The sequence below is a fragment of the Coptis chinensis genome, chromosome 1 (genome assembly GCF_015680905.1).
Source record: "Coptis chinensis isolate HL-2020 chromosome 1, ASM1568090v1, whole genome shotgun sequence".
Taxonomy (NCBI): Eukaryota; Viridiplantae; Streptophyta; class Magnoliopsida; order Ranunculales; family Ranunculaceae; genus Coptis; species Coptis chinensis.
In genome coordinates this window covers 40399069-40425224 of record NC_141456.1, presented here as the reverse complement: position 1 = coordinate 40425224, position 26156 = coordinate 40399069, and the positions used below count along the sequence as shown (strand labels likewise).

Sequence of the window (26156 nt, the reverse complement as noted above, 5' to 3'; positions counted from 1 at the left end):
TAATAAGGTGAAGTTCATATATATTGAAGTTACTTGAATAACAAAGAGTTCCCAATCATACGGAAAGAGATAAGATATACATCATTTTAAATACAAAATTATACTTATCGAGACATTCCCACAACATATAACCCAACTATGTTTTGAAGCCGGTTAGTTCAATGCATTTGCTTCTAGTTTCTGATTTTTCGTTATTTATATTTTGAGATTAGTTCAATGCAGTTGCATCCAATTTCTAATTCCCATTATTTATTTTTTGAGATCAGTTATATGCAGTTGCATCCAGTTAGTTTATGATTTCTCGTTGATTATTCTTTTCGGTTAGTTTAATACATTTGCATCTAATTTCCAATTTCATGTTAATTGTTCTTTGAGGTAAGTTCAATGCATTTGCATCTAGTTTCTGATTTCCCGTTAATTATTCTGTGAGATTAGTTTAATGTATTTGTATCCAGTTTTCGATTTCTCATTTATTATTTGATAAAGTTGGATTTGCATCTAGTCTCCGATTTCTCGTTAATTATTGTTTGAGGTTAGTTCAATGAATTTGCATCCAGTTTTCGATTTACAGTTAATAATTTCTTGAGGTTAGTTTAATGTATTTGCATCCAGTTTATTTTTTGAGATTAGTTCAGTGCAATTGCATCCGGTTTCCGATTTTTCGTTAATTACTTTTTAAGATTAGTTCCACGCATTTGCATCATGTTTCTAATTTATAATTAATTTTTCTTTGAAGTTAGTTCAATGCAATTGCATATAGTTTTCGATTTCCCGTTAATTTAATTTTTGAGGGTTAGCTCAATGCATTTCCATCCAGTTTATGATTTTCCAACAATTATTTTTTTATGTTAGTTTGATGTATTTGCATCCAAATTTTGATTTTCCGTTAATTATTCTTTGATGTTAGTTTAATGTAGTTGTATCCATATTCCAATTTTCTATTAATTAATTTTTAAGATTAGTTTAATGCTTGCATTTGCATTCAATTTTGATTTCCCGTTAAATATTATTTGAGGTTAGTTCGATGCATTTGCATCCAGTTTTCGGTTTCCCATTAATTGTTTTTTGACGTTAGTTTCATTCAGTATTATATATTTTTTAAAATATTTGTCATTATTGCTTTGTTGTTTTTTTTATTTTTTATTTTTTTTTCATTTTCTATTATATATTTTGTGAGGTCGTATTAAAGATATATTCAAAATAAGTCGGTGTTTTATCATAAACACTAAAATTATATGATTTGTAATAGATAATTAGTTTCTACAAATCACGTATTTTTTAGCATTTTTTTTTTATTTGATCAAATATATATTACCTTTTATAAATTACCTATTTTTTAGCCATTTTTTTTATTTGATAAAATATATAAGAATTGGAAATACACTCAAGCTCTCCAAATATAAGAATTATAAATACACTCAAACTCTTCAAAGAGATTCCATGTATATGAGATTGTAGGTTATTAGAAAAGACTATTTTTCATATTAAAGTGCCACATAAGAAATAGAAAAAACTAACTCTCATATTAGAGTGCCACATAGGAGAGAGAAAATCTTTCATTAGAAGTCTCTGCTTTAGTATATAGATAGTAGATAAATAAACCATAACTTTCAATTACAACTCTAGATATACTGAGTTGTTAGCATGAAGTTCAGAAGGTATGCAATAAGGAGGTTCAAAAACTCAGACTGTAAAGCTGTGCTCCTTAACCAATCAAAAAGAAAGTGTAGTCTATAGTGCAGTAACTATTAGACTTGACATTACGGCAGCCTCATTATATAAAGTACACGGACAAGATTCAAGTACAAATCTAAAAGATTTCGAAGAGTACACAGTTTTTCTGTTGGTGCATGTTGGGCAGATATCCACTAAAATGCAACAAATGAACTAACAATGAGTACTGACGAAGGAAGAAAGTTATCTAGCTACTTGTTCATTGTATCAACATGCATGTTATATATGTACCAGGTTGGACCACGAGACTCAGTTTTAATTTGTATCCAACCAGCACCAACTTAAAAAAGAAGAGTTGTCACGATCATCGTTCTTCGTCTCCAAATCTGTTGAGTACTCAATAACATTCTACATGAACTTACAAATTAAGGGATACTCTGAATTTCTCACTAACAATGAATTAGAATTTTCAATAAATACCAAAAACATAATGGAGGAAAATTCAATACTGAACTCGAAAGTGAACCATCCTTATCCTCTATATAGAAAGCTCAAGAGAAGCCAAAAATACAGAATGGACAAACTCACTGAGAACAAATTCGGTAGTCTTTCTTGATATCATTACTTTTTAGTTGTCTCATCCTTCCACGTTGCTTGCCATTGCTTGTCATACAAGGTTGTTTCTTGCAGAAGGTTCTTCAGATTTTCGACATCTTCATTCTTTCGGACAAAAAGCACTCCAACTACAGCAACAAATAACAAAGTTTTGCAGAAGAAGTTCCCCATCTGATCAACTAGCCCTACCCCAGTCAAGCTGTCTACCAGATAAGCCATGAAGAACCCTATCATTGCAGCACGGCCTGTGAATTCACAAGCATCAACATCTTTTAGCATAAGACAACAGTAGTTCTGTCTATTCAAATTAGCAAAGAAAGAAGATCAAACTAACCATTAAGTAACTCGGCTTCAGGAAGATGAAATCTCTTCACCCATGACCACCAGGGTATAATGGACGTGTCAAAGACTACAGGCTCATCATTATTAGATGATTCCGGGTTATCTTGAAGCCACTTTCTCCTCCTGACCTCTGAAAAGAATAGGCTGACACTGGTGTGAGAGCCAAACTAAGTACAAAAGGCTATGATGAAGCCAAACTATGTAAAAAATTGAGTGAAAGAGGAAGACCCAGACAAGATAAAACGTCAAATTAGAGAGAACAAAAACAGTGATGGATAGACTGGTAGGGTACGAAGTAAACAATTCGTAAATGAGACACCAACAATATGTATAGCATTTATTTACATGCAACACAAACAATTCTCTCCATATTGAAAAAAATAAATAAAAATATATATATATATATATATATATATATATATATATATATATATATATATATATATATATAAACGGACGTCCGTTTACGCATGTTATATAGTGTCTTGCACAGCTTATATAATGTCTTGCACAACTTATATAGCGTCATATATAAACATAAATGAAAAAGTTAATAAGCGTAAATTAAAAAAGTTGTTCACGACACTATATAAACTGTTCAAGACACAATCCGTTTAAGATATATATATATATATTATTTTTATTTTTTGTTGCTCAATAAAAGTTAAATTGTATTAATCAAAGAAAACGTAGGTCGAGAAAACCTACCATTACAACGAAAATATAAAAACAACCCAAAAATAAACCAACCACCCTACTCAAGACTCTCTATGCATAATATCTTCCCATCTAGCAACAAATTATTCAAAATGAATGTTTCTTAGGTCCACAAAAAGTTTACTCCAATAACAAAGAACCCTGGTACGACTTTCTGGATCACCATAGCTTTGCCCTAAAAAATACGTCTATTCCATTCCAACCAAATACCCCACATTATTGCAAAAGGTAGCATATTCCATATTCTTTACCCTCTAGATGAAAAGGGCCATGTGTACCACTGAGTATGGAGATCCACCACTCGACTAGGACTGACCCAAACCATACCAGACTCCCAATGAAAGCAAGAGCAAATTGTCTAGGAAAAAGGACAATGCAAAAGCACATGATTAACCGATTCCTCAACCATCGAACATAAGGGGCAAAAATTTAGAGTTTGACCCCTAAAATTTTTATTCATGAGATTGTCAACAGTAAAAATACGCTCTAAAGCTGCAGACCAAACAAAGAAATCAATTCTCGTAGGGACTTTGGAACCCCAAATTCTTGAACCTGGAAAATGGGGAATGGAAACAACCCCATTATTTTGGGGATACCAAGAACCCTAGAACGACTTGGTAGAGAAAGAGTACACATAGGTATGGTTTCTTAATTTGTTTACTGAAGTTGTGCGCTTGCAGCCTTTCAAGCATAATTTGTCCAAGTAGGGAACCTAGACCCGTGTTGTTGCATAGCCATCTTCAGATCAACCAATATCCAATACAATTATACAATCTCTGATGGACTTTAGTCATTTTAGTGCCCTGAGCTAGAAAATAGTAGCCAAGAACCATGAGTTCAATTTGGAAAAACATAAAGAGGCATGGAGCCGAATTACACTTATCTTAGCCTAAAGGCTGAGAAAGGTATAAGAAATTATAGGAGAAAATACTCAATGAGGAAGAAACGCCCATCAATTTGGGAAGAAACATAAATTCCTTACTTAAACAGCCTGTGTTGCATGGGTACGGGTACGAGTGTCGGGTTTAGACACGGGTACGGCGGTTTGGACACGGTGAGGTCTAAAAATCAAGACACGGGGACACGGCTAATATTTTAATTTAATATTATATTTTATTAAAATATAAATTATTTTAAATAGAAAAAATATATATAGATTTTGATAAAGCCCATTAGCCATTTAAAACAGTTTTTGTTATTTTGAACTTGAATATAACCATTCTAAAAAGCCCAAGTCCACATTGCTTATTAAAAGCCCAATTAATCTTATCTAAGTATCTATGGAAAAAAGAAACAAAATAGCCCAAACCCACATCCCTTATTAAAACAAAGTTAACAAACAAACCCTAGATCTTAGATCTGGGTAGCAGCCGCCGGCCATAGAAGAAGATGGTCTGTCCACATCAATCCACCACCACTCAGGAATTCAGGTCAGTCTATTCTATTTCTTTCTTTCTTCCTTCTTTCTTAATCTTCTTTTTTTTTTTCTTTGAAACTGAAAATAGATTCAAATGCGAATTTGTGTCGTGTCAATGTCGGTGTCGGTACGACACGACACGGGACACGCCGGAATAATAGGCGTACCCATGCAACACAGTAAACAGCTTATTTAAAACAAATATTGCATAAATTCTGATCTTTGGGACTAAATGAGTTCTTTATTTGAACAGATTGTGCATAATGACATTATGCTAAATCCTGGTGAACTCCAATCTTCAGAGGAACAATATCCTAGTTAAACAATCTGTAGGAAACTACAGCTGTAGCTCCCTGTAACTTTGAACATCAAAACAAGTTCTTCTATCCCTACATATATCCAGATGCAGTAACATCGAAATGAGTTACCAAAACACACACTATCATTCAACGAATTGATTCATTTTTATTACAATACTAGGTAACGTTGACACGCGCATGACGGTGTCCGACACTGATATAGAGGGTCCGACACAACGACCTATATGAAGTAGGACATAGGGACACAGGTAACTCAAAAGAAAATTATTACTATCTTAAGTTACACAACTAACTCTTGGGGTAAAGACTTTACAAAACACCTCCTTACAAATAAATAATTGTATAGGTCGTATATCAGGGAGTTATAACTATGATAATAGATTATTTGCTAGTCTTGTAGGGTATTATAGAAGAAACCCTAGTTTGAAATCATATGCACAAAATGTCTTTGTCGGACACGAATTTTTTTAAGAACATAAAATGTCCATGTTACTCAGTTATAATATAGCAATAAAAGCGATAGAACTCGGAGCTAGTAATTAACCTATAGGCCTGTACCTTTTTTTTTGTTTAAACCTAAGCTTTTTGTAGTGAGTAGTCAAATATTAGCCCAATACAATTGTTGATTCCACATGTACACAAACTAAACTGCAAATAGTATTTAGAATCATCATGTATACAAACTGAACATTGTGACAAGCATTACCAACTATAAGTGGAATCAATTATCCTGTTGCTATCAATAAATGGACCCAAATTGCTTATCCTGACTCTGTAGTCTGTATAGCTCAACAAATGGCAGCAGACGATGAGAACGATTATTATAGACTTACTGTATACACCAATTAGTTCATTTATTTCATGATCCAGTAGAATAACATAAGCACGATAGACACCGAAGTTGTAATTAATCATGATATTATGTAAAATAATATACAGCATTGACATTATGTGATCTAACATATATTCATTTCTGAAATCTGAACAACTAACCACAGAAAAACTTGGCACAAGTTGCAAAAGTATTCCATATGAAATCCAGCGATAAATCAACATAACCCCACAACTAAAGTCTAAACAATATTCAAGAACTAATAGTCATATTGACCAATGCATAACAAGAATCACTCAAACAATTCCACATAACAAACAAATAATTCTAAAGGAACGAAATTTCAACATCTGTACAGCAATATCTCACCTGCATCAATAACAGCATCCCAATTAGTCTTCCCATCTTTCCCAAACTGCTTCAAATCCCAAGTCCCTCCAATCCATCTTGGGTCACCAAACTTAACTTCTTCTTCCTTCAGAGCAGCTACAGCTGGTACTGCTGCTACACCATTTGAAGCCTCTTTTTTCTCCACTTTCACTTCACTAACCCCTTCCTTCTTTTCCTCTACAGTAACAGCAGAACCCATTGTTCCATCTCCAGTTGCTTTAATGGATAAAAAGATGAGATCTTTTTTCTTACATAGAGAAGAAAGATATGGTCTTTGTAAATAATGAGGCTTGGCTGAAAAGTTTGTAGAGAAAGTTGGCAAGTGTGATGATGGAGATGATGAAAATAAGGCCATGGATATAATGTTGTTTGCTGTGTCAAGTTTCACAGCATTTTTTTTTTTTGCTTTCAGCGTTGAGAGTTATTGTGAGCCTTACAAATAGAGGGTGAGCTTTTGGGAAAGAGATAGAGTGTATTTTAGACATAAAACTAGATTTTGGACCCGGGATATATCAAATATTTTGTGTGCTGAAAAGGTTTTACAAAATGTCTCACACAAATTTTCCGTATCACAATATATTTTTATTGAAAATAAACCGAAATACGTTAATGAGCAACGATTATGGTGCATAAGTATTTGGAAATTAAGTGATCAAATTGAGATAATCTCTTCACTTTGTGGTCTAGGATACTAATCCGTAATTTCGAAATATAATTATCTTAAACTCGATGTACCTTGTATAATAGTTTTCTTAGATTTATGGTGATTTAGCGGCAAATTTTCGAATAGAATATATTTTTATTGAAAATAAATCAAAATACGTTAATGAGCAGCGATTATGGTGCATAAGTACTTGAAAACTAAGGGATCAAATTGAGATAGCCTCTTCACTTTGGGTTTAGGATATTAATCCATAATTTTCAAATAAAATTATCTTAAACTCGATCTAGTTTGTATAATAGTTTTCTTAGATTTATGGTAATTTAGCGGTAAATAATCACCGCTCAACTTACGTACTAATGTGTATAAATCACTAAAATATCTATCAATTAATTTACATATCCTAAAACAAATTGATTGTTTCCATATCCTTAAAGAATACACTACTCCCACTTGAAAAGATTTATCACATGAACGTGTTCTATGATGAATTGATGAATACAAAAAAAAAATCTTTCAAGAAAATGCATTCGCCTACTTAGAATACTCTCCCAAGTATTTTTTTTTTTTTGTAGGTGATTGTTTATATACATGCAAAATATAATTATTCAATTCCAACATGAATAACAGAGAAGATCATGTCGTCCTATGTCTTTCGTCAATGCGAACATGTCAAAGTGTTAACATAAGAATGGGGGGGGGGGTTTAAAATGAGTAATGGCCAATAATTTTCAGATTTGAACAATCTAATAATCAAATGGATGGAAGAAGAGTGTGTCTTTCAAATAACATTCTCTTTCCAAACTTGAAACTTATAACACACACCTTGAACTTACAATAAAATGCTCAAATATTCTATCTTATTCCACCTTTTTTCTTATTTCTTATAGTAGATTTATCTATTCTCAATATTTCTGCAAGCACATTGCAAAACAAAGTTTGGATGAAGAAATAGTACCACAAAGTTCTTCCAATATTGCACTAATGTTGAAAGGGTTAAGTTTGATGGTATCAATAAAGTGCCACAAAAATAAGAATAACAATAATTCACACAAGCACTCTTCACTTTTTTGGGACCAAAGAATTATCATCCATCAATTATCAGTAGAACACTCGTAAGAATTTTTAAGCTTCGATATATTTTACTCTAAAATTATTAAAATTCCTACAACCAAAAAATGTTTAGGTGGCTCTCTTTGCAACCAAAGTTTGTTGTGTATTGAATAAAGATTGTTGAGCTATTGCATGTTCAACTGTAGTTCCATCGCTTTAAAATGTTCATCACAATACAAATTCAATAATAGCTTTCTTATGCAATACCAAGAGTAGCTCATATAAGACATCATATTATTATACAACTTGGCAAAATCCTACTCTATGATGATATGGACATTCTATAAGCATCCACACCCATTTATTAAGTTAGAGAGGTGAAACATACTTGGCAAGATCCTACTCCATGATATGGACATTCTATAAGCATCCTGACCCATATCTTTTAGCACTATCACATCTTCCTGCACTCAAAATGAGCACAAATTTTGAAAATTTATTTTTAGCGCTATCCCATCTTTCTGTGCTCGGGAAAAGAAAGAACAAAACTTAGGAAACCAAAGACAGCCACCTCGATCAGTTAATTTAATCCTCGCTCCTAAATGAAATGATTTCACTCACCGTATCTTGTATTTGTTATAAGAGTCAGTTCAAATTTCTGTTCCAGGAGCTGAAATGAAATGTAAGAAGGTTGTATATATTCAGTTCAAAAAAAGGCAATGTATTGTTTATAAATGAAATTAGTTAAGTACATATACTTAAGGTTTTGCTTACCATTTGGGCCCTAAAGGAAACCGTCCCAATTGTCAAATACAATTTTGCTTTTGAGTTCATTTGTGTTTCCCGATGATATCCGAATACAAAATCTAGATTGTTATAGTCAGCTCTTATTGTGATGGAAAATTCTCTATGGATTCACATGTAAACATACCCTATTGCTCTATATACATTGAATAGAAAAACAACATCACATGCATAAACATGCATTACATCTACCTGTCTTCCAAATATGACTATCGATGATCGTCCGATCCTTTCATAGTGTTCTTAAACTGATAGAAGCATAGTTCTCTACATTAATGAGAAAAAACTTGGGAGAGTTTGCACCTTGGCATTTGATCTCGTGTTAACTTTGACATTTTCTGAATCGAGTGTTTGAGTGTATGTATGTGAGAGGTTATGTTTGGATGATTATTAGATATATCATTAGATTGTCTAAAAAAACAATGTCATACAAAGAAGCATAAATCAAATGTGCAAATAAAAGCACCCCTTCATAATAAGTCGGTGTTCTTTTTACAGGTCTAGACTTTCAATATGTATTATCATATTGTAGCATGCGTGTGTTTGAAAATCAGAATGAGATCCAAGAAAAAAAAACAAAAAGAAAAGTGCATATGTTAAAAATATGAGAGTGCGTGATGGGTATTCGGGCACTTACTCGAGAAGTATATTGGTCTACTTCTTAAAACGTTAATAACCAACAATAAATGCAAATTCCAGGTATATGAAAAGGTTATGCGAATAACATTTTGAGTGTTCTGATTCGGTATATCTCACATAATCCTTAGAGAATGTGGGGAACTATCGGAAGCTGATTTTACACCCTATAATAAGTTATTAACTAAAGAATATGTAGTGTTTTTTAAACCGCGTTAAGGATATATTCGAAATAAGTCGGTGCTTTATCATAGACACTAAAAATGTATGATTTGTAATATGGAATTAGCTTCTACAAATCACCTATTTTTTAACAATTTTTTTTATTTGATCAAATATATAAGAATTTGAACACTAAAAATGTTTGATTCGTAATAGGAAATTACCTTATACAAATCACCTATTTTTTAGCAATTTTTTTTATTTGATTAAATATATAATAATTGGAAATACACTTAAACTCTCTAAATATAAGAATTAGAAATACACTCAAACTCTCCAAAGAGGTTCTATATACGTGGGATTGTAGGCTATTAGAAAAGACTATCTTTCATATTAGAGTGCCACATAGAAGAGAGAAAATGTTATCTCTCATATTAGAATGCCACGTAGGAGAGAGAAAAATATATTTTAGAGGTCTCTCGTTTAGTATATAGATAGTAGAAGACAGAATGTGTGAAAATACAAGTTGATATGCCATTATTCAAAAGAAAATTTATATCGAGATACGCACTTCCATGTATATCGATGCCAATCAACATTGTGGTATTAGGGAGTGAGAATAGGAAAATAGGAAGTCTGATAGAATAGAAAGCAATATTTTTGAGGTTATCCAAGTTGGTGGAGCGTATCGAGAAAGAATGTCATCGCCTTGGTATAAAACATTGATTTTCTCGGTTTCCATACTGAAAATTCCCATATGAAGACCAATTAATCTTCCAAAAGCTTCAACAAAGTCATCAGTGAAGTAGATTCAATTAGGCTTGCATCCTGGATAACCGGAGGCCTTCAAAGAAAAGGAACTATGAAGATGGCATGTCTGTCCAAGGTTTGCAACTCATCCCACTTGCGGTTGTAGACTTTAATATATAGAGTCTTCACATAATGGTGGAATTTCATAGGCTCCAAGTGCAGAATTCTTGCAACCAGATGCAGCTCCCCTCGCAATTCTACAAGGTAAAACCTATCAATTCCTTGTACATCTTCTGGAGGACGTTCAAAAACATCTGATACTGACCTAAGACCATTAGTATCATAGAGACGAACGTTCCCATAGGCATCAACGGCATAGAATTGACCATTTAGGTGTAACACATCAAACTGAATCATATTATTAAGCATTATTGACCAAGTTGTATCACCCGGTCTAGCAAAAGCCAATCTTTTATAACTTCCATAAATTATCAAAACCAGTATTTGTTCCTCAGCTGTTGAGGAAGAAGGCACCATGGAAACAACTGCTTTTGTTATGTAATTCATACGATTTTTCCCAGGCAAATTCGCCTCATTATACTTATCTTCAACTGCAGATGATGGTGGGAGTGGAATTCGAGCACGTGAAAGAGGATTTAATAGATGAACATTTTGATCAAAGCCCACAGTGATCAACCAACCAAATGGAGAACCAAAACAATGACATCCACTAGCTTCTGGCAAGTTTATACGGTGGATTTTATTCTCAGATACACTATAGAATCCTTGGTTATTTTCACCATCATCAGCAGTAAGCATCAACCATGGCTGAGGCTTTAGGAACAATGAGAAGTGGCGTTTGTCAAGCGTAACATATCTCCATGATTGACAAACGACACCAAACCTTACAAAATCTAGAATTAAATCATTTTTTTTCTGCTATCAACCTGAGGATTTCCTCAGGGAGTTCAAACCAACTTTGAAGACACACCTCCTTTTGACAAGGGAAAAAAAAGGGATTAGTAACCAGATCCGCAACCCAAAAATATAGCTATTACTGCAACCCAAGTAAGAGTAACTATAGATCACCAAAACTCCAATGAGAATACAACACGACAAGGATTAGTATTGTATTCATATTTGGTAACAAAGTAAGGATGAATTTCATCAGAGAACACATGGATAAACAAAGGAAATAAGACATGCTTCACTGATGAATTAAATACCAAATTAACATTATTCCAACAAGACATCCAATAGGATATTCTCCTCAAATAACTAGTCAGAAAGAAGCTATAAGTTCAAATCTTCAGCTAGTGTGAAAATTAAAACCAACCAACAGTTTCACTTTCCATAATGTCTCGTCTCAACAGTTGTTTGAGTTCTTCAACTAAAGACAATTATATACAAAAGGGAGAGCTGTATTCTTATCTTTTCTTTTTTCCATTCAAGCTGTAATTTGCAAGTTTGCAGCATTACAGCTTGAAGGGAAGTATTAGAATATGTCCTATATGTAAAGTCTCATGTTTCTATAAATGTGGATATCAATATCTAGGTTAATATAAATATGTAACTCTAGATAGAGTACAAACTCTGAACTTTAACCCTAATCAATTTCTATTCTTCTCCATTGTTCTTCTTCTTGGTTTCTCTCGATATATCAATGTCACAACTCTCCTAGCATCACCACTAACATGGAATTCAACTTGTTAAATTGTCAATTTCTTCCATAAGCTTGAACTTATGTGAAGGGCCAATTCTATTAATATATTAGAGTAGGCTCGGGGACACTCATATATGTCAACACTCCCCCTCAGCGAGGCACACTGGAAATACACAGGTAGAAGGACTGGACATCTTCACCTGGCAGGAGTTGAACTCGAGACCTCTCAGAAACCAGAGGCTCTGATACCATGTTAAATTCCATGTTAGTGGTGATGCTAGGAGAGTTGTGACATTGATATATTGAGAGAAATCAAGAAGAAGAACAATGGAGAAGAATAGAAATTGAATAGGGTTAAAGTTCAGAGTTTGTACTCTATCTAGAGTTACATATTTATACTAACCTAGCTATTGATGTCCACACTTATAGAAACGTGAGACTTTACATATAGGACATATTCTAATAAAAACTAAATCAAAGTTTCTTCAACAAAACCAAAACAACAGCAACCCAGACTGTTCACTAATAATTTCAGGAAAACAGAGGAAGAAGTAAAATATAAATCAGTTTTATATGGAGTGTGTTCGGGCTGCTGGCTTGCTTAGTACATGTACTATGTTCAAAACCATGGACGACCAATACCTTCTAACTTTCTTTAACTTGAATGGCAGGGCAAAAAAAAAAGCAATATTAGAGAAGTAGTATGGTATGCACCTCGGTGGGGAGTGGTCAAAGCAAACACTGGTGGTTCTGCGTTGGGAACCCCTGGAACAAGTGGTGCTGGTGTGCTATTTAGAAACCATGATGCAACCATTATAGGTGTAAGGGACATCCTATCAAGCGCGTGATGTACACACAGTCCACACACAACGACTCCACAAGATTTCATGACTACAAGAACACGAGTACTCGCTCACTCGATCGACATCAAATCAACATCTCATGACTCGACACTCGAATCCATCTTGTGACATCATCACCTACTACTCTCATCATTGTTATCATTAGCATTAGGCCTCCACCCGCCGTAATACCCAAATTATTACAACCATTTACCATCATTACGGTGGTCTCACCATCATTATGCCCTATGCTAGCTCAAACAACCTAACGCCTAGAGCTACTACACACACGCTCATCTCAACCGCACATCTGTCCAGACCACCACACGTGTCTTACCAGATGTACACCCTCAGAACTACGTTGGCTTGATTTTAGCACTTCTAATTAAACTCTCACACACAGTGCTAGATACGTAGACATTTTCTCACTCACGAAGAGTAGCCATTTCTATCAACCAAAACCATTCCCTTCCTTCACCCAAACTAGAGCTAAGTCTTAAATCACTGGTGTAATGTCCTATTAATCCCACGGGACAAAATTTGACATTTACAATAGGTGTACTCGCATATGGCATGGGTGTGACTAGCAACTATACAACAGATTGCACTGCCACCGTCATGGCAGCATAGATAGTTGCAAGGCATAACTAGAAGAAGCTTTGGACTGAAAGTGATTCAAAGGCAGTTGTCCAATCCTTTAGGCAGAACCAGGTGCCTTGGATGTAAAAAGCAAGATGGCTGAGAACAGTATACAAGCTTGACTTTTGGTGTATTCCACACATCTTAAAGGAGACAAATTTAAAATTTGGAGCAGATTCAGCTGCAAAGAAAGGTAATTCACTAATCAGGGGAGTTTCTTTATGGAGCACTACCAAATCAAGCTTTATCAGCTCTCTAGAGAGTCCTTTGAGAATCAACTACAGATTCGATTAGTCTGGCTTGTAAGTCCTAGTTTTAATGGCATGTAACAAACTCACCACTTTGTAATTATTTTCTGGTTCTAATAAATCCCTACTTGTGTGCGAAAAAAGAGAATTTAAACTGGGTGGAAGAAAGGGAAATAGGATAATATAAAAAAAATTGACAAAGTCATCTAACTATTAAAAGAATGATGTTGTCAAATGCCAAAGGATTCTCATTCAAGAATATTAACTGACACAATAATCAATCTAATTTTTTAAGTAAACAAGATCCATTTCTTAATTAATGAATCCCAGAAATAATAACTATGGATTAGCCCTACCAACAAAACCCGCAAGCAACATAGTTTTTATCCACATACGTGGAATATCCAACAAAAGGGTGTATCAAGTTTTTTTAACAATGATATAGCTAAAGTGCAGGTGCCGATTAGCAAAGTCGGTAAAACTTTTAGGTGATGATACCAGAGATCTGGGGGTCGAACCCCGCCAGCATCAAAGAGTTACTGATCTCATTTCAAATATATATATATTATAGCTCTATCCTCTTCAATTGAGGAAGCGTTTCTAGAGTGCCCACGTGTCAAGGCTAATTAAGAAAAAATAGGAGATAAAATAGGAAACAAATATTTATCTTTATCCTTAGATATATATTATAACTATACTCTCACAAAGACTCCAGTTTTTTTTAAACTCTATTACTAAATATAAAAGCAGTTTTTTCTAAACTCTATTACTAAATATAAAAAAGTTGGATATAAATAAATAAACAATCCCATCTAAAGTTTTACATACTCTCTAACTTTTTCTAAACACTATAGCTAATTATGAAAAAACAATCACATCTAGAGTTTCACAAAATCTCCAACTTTTCCTAAACAATATAGCTAATTACGAAAAAAAAATAGTAAACAAAAAACTAAATTGCTAAAAACAATAATTTCCACCGAAAACGATTTTTCTAAAACTCTTTCAATTTGATGCGTCATCCACTGTGTGATTTAGACATTTATTCATAGTTAAGAATTCAAAAAATCACAATTACTTACATATTCCAATTATATATATATATATATATATATATATATATATATTATATATATATATATATATATATATATATATATATATATATATATATATATGTTACACCCTCACCAATCTATTTTTTAGAACACTCGCAGGGACTCCAGTTTTTTCTAAACTCTATTACTACTTATAAAAAAGTAGGATATAAATAAGAAAACAATACCATATAAAGTTTCATAGAGTCTCTAACTTTTCCTAAACACTATAACTAATTACGAAAAAACAATTCCATCTAGAGTTTCACAAAAACAATCACATCTAGAGTTTTATAGAGTCTCTAACTTTTCCCAAAAAATATAGCTAATTACGAAAAAAAAAATATGAGACAAAAAAACTAAATTGCTAAAAACAATAGTTTCCACCAAAAACAATTTTCCTAAAACCTTTTCGATTTGATGCGTCATCCACAATGGGATTTCAACATTTATTCATAGTTAAGGATTTCAAAAATTACAATTATGGTCACAATAATTACGGCAGATTCCAATTAAATTTATAAATTTATAAATTTTCAACACTATATATATATATATATCACAACAATATATATATATATATATATATATATATATATATATATATATATATATATATATATATATATATAATTTTCAGTTAAAGTGGATGTTGGGCTTAAATAAATTATATACCAAACCAAAACAAATTACATGTGAAAAATTAAATTATACAAAAAACAACATCACAAAATATATAATAGAAAATGGAAAAAAAAATAACGGCAAAGCAATAATGACAAATATTTCAAAACATATATAATACTGAATGAAACTAACGTTAAAGAACAATTAATGGGGAACCGAAAACTAGATGCAAATGCATCGAACTAACCTCAAATAATATTTAACGGAAAATCGAAAACTGGATGCAAATGCAAGCATTAAACTAATCTCAAAAAGTAATTAATAGAAAATCGGAATATGGATACAACTACATTAAACTAACCTTAAAGAATAATTAACGGAAAATTAAAACTTGGATGCAAACACATCAAACTAATATAAAAAAAATAATTGTCGGAAAATCGGGAACTAGATGCAAATACATTGAGCTAACCTCAAAGAAAAATTAATTATAAATTAGAAACATGATGCAAATGCGTGGAACTAATCTTAAAGAATAATTAACGGAAAATCGAAAACCGGATGCAACTATACTGAACTAATCTTAAAAAATAAACTGGATGCAAATGCATTGAACTAACCTCAAGAAATAATTAACGGGAAATTGTAAATTGGATGCAAATTCATTGAACTAACCTCAAACAATAATTAACGGAAAATCAAAAACTAGATGCAAATGCAATCTTATCAAATAATAAACGAGAAATCGAAAACTGTATACAAATGCATTAAACTAATCTCATAGAATAATTAACGGAAAATCAGAAACTAGATGCAAATATATTGAGTTGACCTCAAAGAACAATTAATAGGGAATTGGAAATTGGATGCAAATGTATTGAACTAACTGCAAAGAATAATTAACGAAAATCAGAAATTGGATTCAACTGCATTAAACTAACCTCAAAATATAAATAACGGAAAATCAGAAACTGGATACAAATGCATTGAACTAACCTCAAAACATAGTTGGATTATATGTTGTGAGAATGTCTTAGCTTGATAAGTATAGTTTTGCATTTAAAATGATGTTTATCTTATCTCTTTCTGTATGACTGGTAACTCCATACTATTCAAGTAGATTCAATATATATGAACTTCGCCTTATTAGGCAACCTCACAAAACTTCAATCAAATTTATATTATTAAACAACAAAATGAAGTTGAAGGGTTTTATCAAAGGTGAGTTTTTTTTTTAATGGAGAGTGAGGTTTTCACGTTATAAGAAATTTGGATGAGTGATCAATATAATATTAATATATAATAGTTATACATATTTGCAAATATTTTTTAGAATAATTAATATAATAACACCCGTTCGTAGATAATCTTTGCAGATTCCACATAGTGAGTCATGTATAATTTAAAGAATAATTAATGGGAAATCGAGAACTGGATAATCTTTGATGATCCAGCATAGTAAATCAAACATAATTTATTTTTTATGTCATGTTTGCAAGGACACTACAGATGGATCAGTAGAAGTTGGTATTACACACCACATTGGATAATTAAAAGGAAATCGAAAATTGGATTCAAATACATAACTGAACTCAAAGAGTAATTAAAGGAAAATCGAAAACTTTATGCAAATACAATAAACTAAACTCAAAAAGTAATTAACTAGAAATCGAAAACTGGATGCAATTGCATTAAACTAACATCAAAGAATAACTAACGGAAAATTAGAAATTGGATGCAAATCCTTAAAAAATATTTAACGGAAAATCGTAAACGGTATGCAAATACATCAAACAAACTTCAAATAATAATTAATGGGAAACCAGAAACTGTATGCAAATGCATTGAACTAAACTCAAAAAATAATTAACAGAAAATCAAAAATCGAATGCAACTGCATTGAAGTAACCTCATAGAATAATTGGTGGGAAATCAAAAACTAAATGCAAATATACATTAAAATAACCTCAAAGAATAGTTAACGGGAAATCAGAAACAGGATGTAATTGCATCTAACTAACCTCAAAGCATAAATAATCAGAAACTAGATGCAGATGTATTGACCTAACCTTAAAGAATTATTAACGAAAAATTAGAAACTAGATGCAATTGCAATTGCAATGAACTAATCTCAAAGACTAATTAACAAAACATTGAAAAAGGGATGAAACTACACTGAACTAACCTAAATGAATAATTAACAGGAAATTATAAATTTGATCTAAATGCATTGAACTAACCTCAAAAAATAATTAACAGGAAATCAGAAACTTGATGCAAATGCATTGAATTAACCTCAAAAACAATTAATATAAAATCGGAAATTGGATACAACTGTATTGAACTAACCTCAAAGAATAATTAACGGAAAATCATAAACTGGATGCAACTGCATTAAACTAAAATTAGAGATTAACTAATGAAAAATCAGAAATTGGATGCAAATGCATTGAAATAACCTCAAAGGATAGTGAACTGGAAATCGGAAGCCGGATGTAACTGTATCGCACTGACCTCAAAGCATAAATAACTAGAAATTATAAACTATCGAACTAACCTAGAAAAACAATTAACGGGAAATCAGAAACTGGATGCAGATGTATTGAACAAATCACAAAGAGTAATTAACGAAACATCAAAAATTGGATGCAACTGTACTGAATTAACCTTAATGAATAACTAACGGAAAATTATAAAGTGGATGCAATTGCACTGAACTAACCTCAAATAATAATTAACGGGAAATCAGAAACTTGATACAACTGCATTGAACTAACCTCAAAGAATAATTAATGAGAAATTGGAAACTGAATGCAACGTACTACATTGAACTAACCTCAAAGAATAATTAATGGAAAATCAGAAACTTGATGCAAATGCATTGAACTAATAACCCTAAAACATGTTTGTATTATATGTAGGGGGAATAAATGTCTCGACAAATATAGTTTTGCATTTTAAGTAGTGTTTATCATAATTTTTTTTATTATGATTAAAAATGTCATGCTATTCAAGTAGCTTCAATATTATCTTCGTCACATTGGGCATTCTCATAAAACTTCAATCAAACTTCAATTATTAAACCTAACAATAAAAAGAAGTCGATGAGTTTTATCAAGGTTTGGTGTTTTCTTTTTATAGAGAGTGGTTCAAGAAATTTGAATGACTGATTAATATAATTTTCATATCTCATAGCTATGCATAGTTGCTAATATTTTTTATAATAATTTAACATAACGGCACCTGTTCGTAGGACTATATATATATATATATATATATATATATATATATATATATATATATATATATATATATATATATATATAGTAATTCTCTAAAAAATAGCTACTTAAGTTAACTTAAAATAAGTACGTACGTAAAACTTCACCTACAAAATAAATTCAAACCTAATTTTTTGTGGTTATGAAGTAGACACCATAATGATTATCTTCCCAAAATTTCAGTTCATTTGGAAATCTCTAACATAGATAAAAATTGTTGTCATCTTTAAAAAGAAATCTAACAGTCCATAAATGTTGAATTTTTGTAATTGTTTTTTTGCCAATGTTAGAGGTTTCCAAATGAGCTAAAATTTTGTAGATTTGATCTTAATATTGAGTATATCATATCCACAAAAAAATAGGTTTAAGAGAAGAATTGTAGGTGAAGTTTTAGTTACGTACTTATTTTAAAATTAACTTAAGTAGCTACTTTTAAGAGAAGGATTATATATATATATATATATCGCCCCGCTCTTAAGTGGATGTACTTAAATGGATTTTATCTAAATATTGAAATTTTGGGAAATAAAATCCACGGTCCCTCAAAACCCAAAATCTCTCCCTCGATCTTTCTCTCTTTTATTTTCTCTCCCATCTCTTTTGTCAGAACACTCCTCTCTCTCTCCTAGCACTCTCTTTCTCTTTATATCTCCTGTTTTTCTATTTATCTCCTTCTCATCTTATAGAAAGTCCTAAACAAAAAAAGAGAGGCACAACACAAGTTTTGAGAATCTACGATTACACGTAAGTTTTTTTTACGCATAGCTTTCGTGTTTCTCTTTGTAAGTTGTTGTTGATTGTCAATATGTGTGTGTTTGTGTGCAACAATTGATGAAATAATATGGCAAAAGGGACAACTCTTTGTTGGTATGGTGTGTTATGCAGTGCAACAAATTTGAGTAAATTTATGTTCACAAAATGAATGAGAAAAATAATACAGTCTAATTCATATTGAATAAATAAATATAGTTTTAGAGTGATACAGTGATTACATTTTTGTTTAAAGAAAGTCCTCACTGAAAAATGTTTATCTTTCTTTGGAGTAGTTAGTTATTTTTGACATTGTGGGTATTATTTTTTTGGTTCTGTTTGGACTTTGGAATTACATTAACATGTCAGCGTTCTATCTTAGTTCAACTAATATAATGCATGTCAGCATGTGTTAACTAAAAATATTCATATTCATATAAGTTTTTGCATTTGGAACTCTGTTGTTTGAAGTTCTATTGCCCATATTCAATATTGTTTACTATGTTTTTAGCTTATGAATTGAACTGATATAAGGTTTTTACAATGTAGCCTGCCAAGTGTCAAATCTAGAAAAGAAGATTGTAGATCATATTACTCAGTATTGCCTCTTTTATTACGGTGCAAACAAAGAGGTACATCCCATTTAGAACAACTTATCAACTAGGAACAATCCATTGAACATTGTTTTATTGATACCATCACAACTCAAGTGAAGGAAAAACACATCATCTACTAGAATTTGTTTAACGTTGCATTCCGCTTATTCGAACTTGGGTTTGTTATATTTTTTTTCCCAGGTTACATTGAGATGGAAAACGAGGATTTCAAAATTGAGAGTGGGAGTGTAGGTGGGAAACCTAATCACATTTACAATCCCCAAGTATCAAATGATACCAAACCTAGAAAAGAACAGGAGTTTGAATCACTTGATGGTGTCTATAGTTTCTACAATAATTATGCCAAAGCCGCTGGATTCAGTGTTCGTAGTTGTTCTGAAAGGAAAAAAGATTGTGAATGTGTAAGAAAGGAATATGTGTGTTACAAGCAAGGAATATGTGTGTTACAAGCAAGGAAAAAGTTTAGAAATACCGGACGTTGATACTAAAAGGCGTCGGGGTAATGTAAAAGAAGATTGTAAAGCAAAAGTTGCTGTAACGAAGTCAAACTCTGGTACATTTGTTGTTACTGTATTTGTTGAAGGGCATTCTCACCCGTTGTCGACCCCGCGAAGAGTACATCTTCTAAGATCTCACCGTGGTGTTTCCAGTGCCCAAAAATGTTTAACACAACAACTTGGCATGGTAAACATACCACAATATCAGCAGTTCGGTCTTCTTGGAGTTCAGTCAGGAGGGATAGAAAATATTGGTTTCACACAGAAAGATTTAAATAACCAGGAAAGGGACAAGCGTAATAAGTTGAATGGTCATGATGGAGATATGCTTTATGAGTTTTTAAAATTGGAACAAGGGAGGAATCCTTTTTTCACTTTTAAAATTGAGACAAATGATGAACAGAGAATTACACATTGTTTTTGGGCTGATGCAACCTCGAGACGAGCATACAAATTTTATGGTGATGCTTGTTCATTTTTATGTGATGAGACCACATAATCATTTATTTGGTTGTTCAACCAATTTTTAGAAGCTATGCCAGGTAATCCCCCAAAGATGATTATTACAGATCAAGATCCAGCAATGACAAAAGTCATTTCTCAAACTCTTCCAACCACTTTTCACAGGTTTTTTTTTTTTTTTTTTTTTTTTTTTTTTTAAAATTAATTTGCAGACGTTATTTTTTATTTATTTGTTTTACATGCTAAAGCTTTGGGTACTCTATCAACAGGTACTGTAGTTGGCATATACTGATGAAATTTTCAATGAAAATAGATTCAGTTATATATAGTAAGTACTACACTGAGTTTTCAAACTGCATTTGGGGATCTGAGATGAAAGATGAGTTTGACTTGAAGTGGAATGGTATTCTTCAGAGGAGTGGTTTACATGAGAACAAGTGGTTGGAGTCGATGTACGAAATCCGATCACAATGGGTGCCCACACATATGAATCACATCTTCTCTGCAGGTATGTCAAGTAGTCAACGAGCGGAAAGCGCTCATTCATTTTTCAAAATGTATGTTTCAAAAGAAAATTCTTTGGTAGATTTTATGGTTCAGTTTGGTAGGGGACTTGTGCGCTAACGTCATGAAGAATTAATGACAGATAACAAAGATATGATTGAGAAACCAAAAATGAAAATGCCCCATAGCTTTTTGGTACACATGGTTGATATTTATACACATGAGTTTTTCTTTAAATTTCAAGATGAGTTATGGGAGAGCTTGAATTATAGATTTGTACTTGTTAGTGAAAATGAGAAGTGTTGCGTTTATAAAATTCATAGAAAAATGGCGGCTAAAAAGTCTAGAGTGCGGGAAATTTCTTATAAAAAAGATCTAGATTTTGCTTCATGCACTTGTAAAAAGTTTGAGAGCTTAGGGGTTCCTTGTAGGCATATTTTAGCTTATTTGAATAAGATGCATGATTTTGATAAGTTGCCGAATCAATACATTTTGAAGAGATAGTGTAAAACTGCAAAGTCAGGGGCAGTCATTGATGATGGTGGAATGAAGGTTCAAGATGATAAATTATACATCATGAATTGATTCTAATTAATGTCAACACTTGTAGTTAATAAATCCATCGAAAGTGGAGAAACAACTAAAGTGTTTTACAGATGCTTTAAGTGGTGCACTTGGAAAAATTAGTAAGTTGGTTGGTTGTGATACAAGTGTAGGAGTTTCTAGAGCAAAGCATTCTAATTTGGCAATTAATTATCATGCCGAGTCAAGCAAGACCAAAAAGATGTGGAAAAAGACTTAAAGGAGATAAAGAGAAAGCACTCAAAAAGGCACAAAAATATAAAAGGAGATGGTGCAATAGATGTAACAAGGTTGGAGTGTCACACAATAAAATGAATTGTCCGGAGTTTAAGAAGAAGGGTAAAGAAGAGCTAAACAATGGGTAAGAAATGCAAATTTTTTCTTCCTTTCTTTTTATTCCTCTTAGAGTATTCACAAATTCTTTTCTTATGTTAATTGACTTGTGAAAAAACTTGCTTGTACGACGAGGACGCAACTTTGGACTCTAGCACATATGATGATTCTTATTCATCTTTGGGTAAATATACATTTTTTAATTATTTATTTATATGTATGTTTATTGTATTTTCATAGATTTGAATATTCATATGTGTTTATTGTAGGAATGTCGCTTGATTAAAGAGAGTTGCACATAATTAGATTTTGAAGGTCGCATTGCAAAGGTTACTGCCATTTTGAAGAATACAAGCTATGATGAGTGATGTGGAGCTTGCTTTTGGAAGTTTCATTTGAATGGTTCTGCATGTATTTGGAAGGGTTTATTCTAAGTTTTTTTTTTTTGCATTTAACTAGAGTGTTCGCTATATCATTTACATTCAGTTGTTGTGTTGTCCTAGATGAGTGAAACTTCTATTTCTTGTGTTCATGAGAGCTTGGAAGTGTTTGAAAACAGATTGATCTCGGAAAGGAAATTGAGACATTAAATTTATTGGTCTCGTAGCTCTAGTTTTTTATTTGTCCGAACATCATTGAAGAAGAGTACTTTCCAGTGCTGTAAATGTATCATATCCTAGCTCTAAAGCATTTAGTTTATTGTTATTTAGAAACAAGTGTTTGCTTTTCAACTTTTCTGATATCCATGAACGAAAATAACATTGAACAGGTAACATGGGCACAGGATCAAGGAGGGGCTTCAAGGTCATGGAACTGGAGGTCTGTGAAAGACGTGTTTCTTAATGGAGCCAATTTCAGACAAACGGGAAATGGTGTAGCAAACCCAAATTACAACCCTCAACAAAGATTTGCAGTAGCAAATGCAAGAGCTGTTAGGTCATTAACAAGATCAGCAGGTGCCCTGCCGCTCAAATTGATCAAGATGTTGATTCAAGTTTAAAAGCAACTTGATCGATCTGATTGTCTAGCAAAAGAAAATTCATTTCATTCTACATGTAGTGTTTTGGAACGTTCTGAAATTTTAGCTTGATCTTTCGTACTGACACATGCACATAGAGGCTCATGTCTTGCACACAAAAGATTAAGTCAGAAACAAAAGGTTATATCATTATACTGTTGTAGAAAGATACAGTGTTCCACCAATACACATCAACTTCATAACAATCAATCTTCCTCACTTTCAGAACTTTCATAGGCTAAACCTAGTAAGCTTTTAATGGGGTTCTCACTTTTGAACTCAGCTTCTCCTTCGTTTGGCCATGGTGATGTAAGCTCTTTCTTTGTATTGGACTCAGCCTTTTCATTTGTCATAGCTGGAGGGCTTAAAACAGCAGCAGGTTGATTTCCATCAGAAGGGATTGAGTGTCATACGATGATCCCTTTGAGATTGATAGTAGTCTTGTTTTCCAGCTTGTTATGTCTCACGATGTTATGTGCGAGCTGAGGAACATAATGCCCCACGTAACTCTCTCCCGATATATAGAAATCCCTGTCTTTATATTCAGGAAATCTTTTAAGCCAATTCAGCAAGAAAACATAATTATCATCCGCGGTCATTTTTTCCCCACTGTTTTTCAAATCGGATGTTGTATTCGAGTATGAGAAACCTACTCCGACAGGGGACTCCAAGAACAAAACGTTTGCAACTAAAATCCCCACATAACAAATAATTAGAGTTAGAAGTTTGTAATGAAACAGTGAAATTGTTTTGACTGAAAATCTAAATCAATATTCTAAACTTAAGATAATTCTACCTTTATTCCATGCATAAGGATTGTGGTGAAGCGTTTTGCCATCGCTGGCCACTCGGAATGGTCCAAGCTCCTGCATTGCTCCATAAGCAAGAGAAGAGCAACCTGGGCCTGAATACACATAAACAAAAACAAGTCATTCTCATTAAGATCCTTATTGGTAAACAACATCAGATTACTATTAAGTACATTGAAGCAACATATTACAACATTAGTGAGAATCAGGCCGGGTCATGTACCTCCATTGAGCCAAAGAAGAAGAGGCTTAGATTATTTTGAGTGTTCTGCCTCAGTGAAGTAGTATTAGAAAGCGCGACCGGCCTTTTCATCAACCGTAACATAGCCTCCATACTGAGCAAAGTCCAGATTATGAGGCTGTCTAGGTAACTTCTCAATCCTATCATTTTCCTTCAACCCCTCTTGTGAATAACTCTAGTTTCATCAACAACCCGAAGTTCATCATAGAAGTTTGTGTCAATTTTCCTCTCTCTCTCTTCATTTTGTAAAGGCGAGTGAGAGCATCTTCTTGTCTAGCATGGATTGTTTGTGTAACAAAGAGTGAAAGTAGAAGAAACGAGCTAAGAAATTTGGCCCTCATGGTCGCTATATATACAAGTTTTCAACAGATTGAGGAAATGAATAGCTTTTGTTATGAAGTAGATAGATAGCTTGCAAAGTTTCAAGTACGAGACAGTGTCAAACCTGTTTTGAGTTTTGACAACATAATTCTACACAAAAGCACCGTGACTCCTGACTCACCCAAACAATGAAGAGTTGCAGACTACACTAAGTAAATTGACTTTATGTAAGTTACTTCACAAACTTGAATCCATATCTCAATTTTCTGTTTTGAAGCTTCTGATTCAAAAACAAATACTCCAAATTATTGTAAGCAACTGGAGTTGAAGAAATGGAGAAATGATCTTATGTTTACATCAGTTTGTATTAAATCAAATCTTAGAAGCTAGACTCAGAGCTTACCAAAATACTCACCCAAGCCACAACCCTTAAAATCAGACCCCAAGAACACGATCAATTCAATTTGTTTCAAAACTACCAAACTCAGACTCCATAGCGATAGAAGTTCAATCTCATGAATTTTGTGAACCGATTTGAAGAAAACAGACAAAAGAGAGAAAGAGAAAGTGGTATATAGGAGGGACTAGGGAGTGTTCTCACGAAAATAGGAGAGAGAGGTTTGGGGTTTTCAGTTTTTAAAACCTTAGTGATTATATTTCGTGTGATATTTCAAAATTTAGTTAAAGTCCGTTTAAATACATCCGCCATGCCAATTTGGAATATAATGGTGAAATATTCCAAATTGGCATGAAACGCCATGGTAGCCAATCAAAAACCCAACTGAGTTCTAGAACAGTTATTAACAATAATTCAAGTCACCCCTCTTTGTTTCTTGCATCCTACGCTAACTACTTTCCCCTACATACCAGTGCAACATTAGGAAGGGTTGATTTTGATTTTTATATATTTGATCAGCATTCTCTTCTTTTCTCACCCCTTATATTTCTTTCCCACTCTCATTAGCTTTTCTCTTTTTTTTTTTCTCATTAGTAATAAATCTTTTTCTACTAACTCTAATCAATCCTTGTCAAATTCCGTATTGCACCACAAGACGTCATGCACATAGCTTAACGGATGTAGCCTTGCTGAAAAAATGAATCCAAACCAGAGAAAACAACGTTGTTTGCATGAGATAACTCAGACTCAAAACAGTTAACAACTTACACAAAGAAAAATTAACTTAGCGAACTGACCTCTGTTTGTAGCGGGAGAATTTGCTACTTTTGCAACAGATTTGAGATGAAAGAGTGC

The 26156-nt window shown here is 32.8% G+C and overlaps 3 protein-coding genes, 1 long non-coding RNA gene and 1 pseudogene across 5 annotated transcripts; 2 read left to right on the top strand and 3 right to left on the bottom strand.

The window, feature by feature from the left end:
* Positions 1–1969: 1969 nt before the first annotated feature.
* On the bottom strand, positions 1970–6792 carry LOC147523993 (light-harvesting complex-like protein 3 isotype 1, chloroplastic). Its single transcript, XM_086601232.1, has 3 exons — positions 6287–6792; positions 2624–2761; positions 1970–2534 (listed from the first exon to the last, which is right to left on the bottom strand). The coding sequence occupies exons 1-3, from the start codon at positions 6660–6662 to the stop codon at positions 2296–2298; spliced, it is 753 nt and encodes a 250-aa protein (XP_086457358.1). The 5' UTR covers positions 6663–6792; the 3' UTR covers positions 1970–2295.
* Positions 6793–10469: 3677 nt separating this feature from the next.
* Positions 10470–11192, bottom strand: LOC147523992 (putative F-box protein At5g55150). Its single transcript, XM_086573215.1, has one exon. The coding sequence runs from the start codon at positions 11190–11192 to the stop codon at positions 10470–10472; it is 723 nt and encodes a 240-aa protein (XP_086429341.1).
* A 9359-nt stretch (positions 11193–20551) lies between these two features.
* LOC147523991 (protein FAR1-RELATED SEQUENCE 5-like) lies at positions 20552–21133 on the top strand. Its single transcript, XM_086573206.1, has one exon. It carries the CDS (start codon positions 20552–20554, stop codon positions 21131–21133), a length of 582 nt encoding a protein of 193 aa, XP_086429332.1.
* Positions 21134–22406: 1273 nt separating this feature from the next.
* Positions 22407–23110, top strand: LOC147523990 (uncharacterized). The gene is made up of 2 exons (XR_015218268.1): positions 22407–22699; positions 22785–23110. It is a non-coding gene; the product is annotated as an uncharacterized LOC147523990 (long non-coding RNA).
* A 425-nt stretch (positions 23111–23535) lies between these two features.
* LOC147523989 (serine carboxypeptidase 1-like) lies at positions 23536–25664 on the bottom strand (annotated as a pseudogene). The gene is made up of 4 exons (XR_015202496.1): positions 25605–25664; positions 24566–24758; positions 24330–24437; positions 23536–24221 (listed from the first exon to the last, which is right to left on the bottom strand). The product of XR_015202496.1 is annotated as a serine carboxypeptidase 1-like (transcript).
* Positions 25665–26156: the final 492 nt, after the last annotated feature.

Bases quoted from the DNA above. Each gene is read 5' to 3' on its own strand.
- LOC147523993 (XM_086601232.1), bottom strand. From the start codon at position 6,662: ATGGCCTTATTTTCATCATCTCCATCATCACACTTGCCAACTTTCTCT. The intron at 2,762-6,286 runs GTGAGATATTGC...TATTCTTTTCAG, and splicing joins GGATGCTGTTATTGATGCAG to AGGTCAGGAGGAGAAAGTGG. The intron at 2,535-2,623 runs GTTAGTTTGATC...GTGAATTCACAG, and splicing joins TGAAGCCGAGTTACTTAATG to GCCGTGCTGCAATGATAGGG.
- LOC147523992 (XM_086573215.1), bottom strand. From the start codon at position 11,192: ATGCTTACTGCTGATGATGGTGAAAATAACCAAGGATTCTATAGTGTA.
- LOC147523991 (XM_086573206.1), top strand. From the start codon at position 20,552: ATGTGTGTTACAAGCAAGGAATATGTGTGTTACAAGCAAGGAAAAAGT.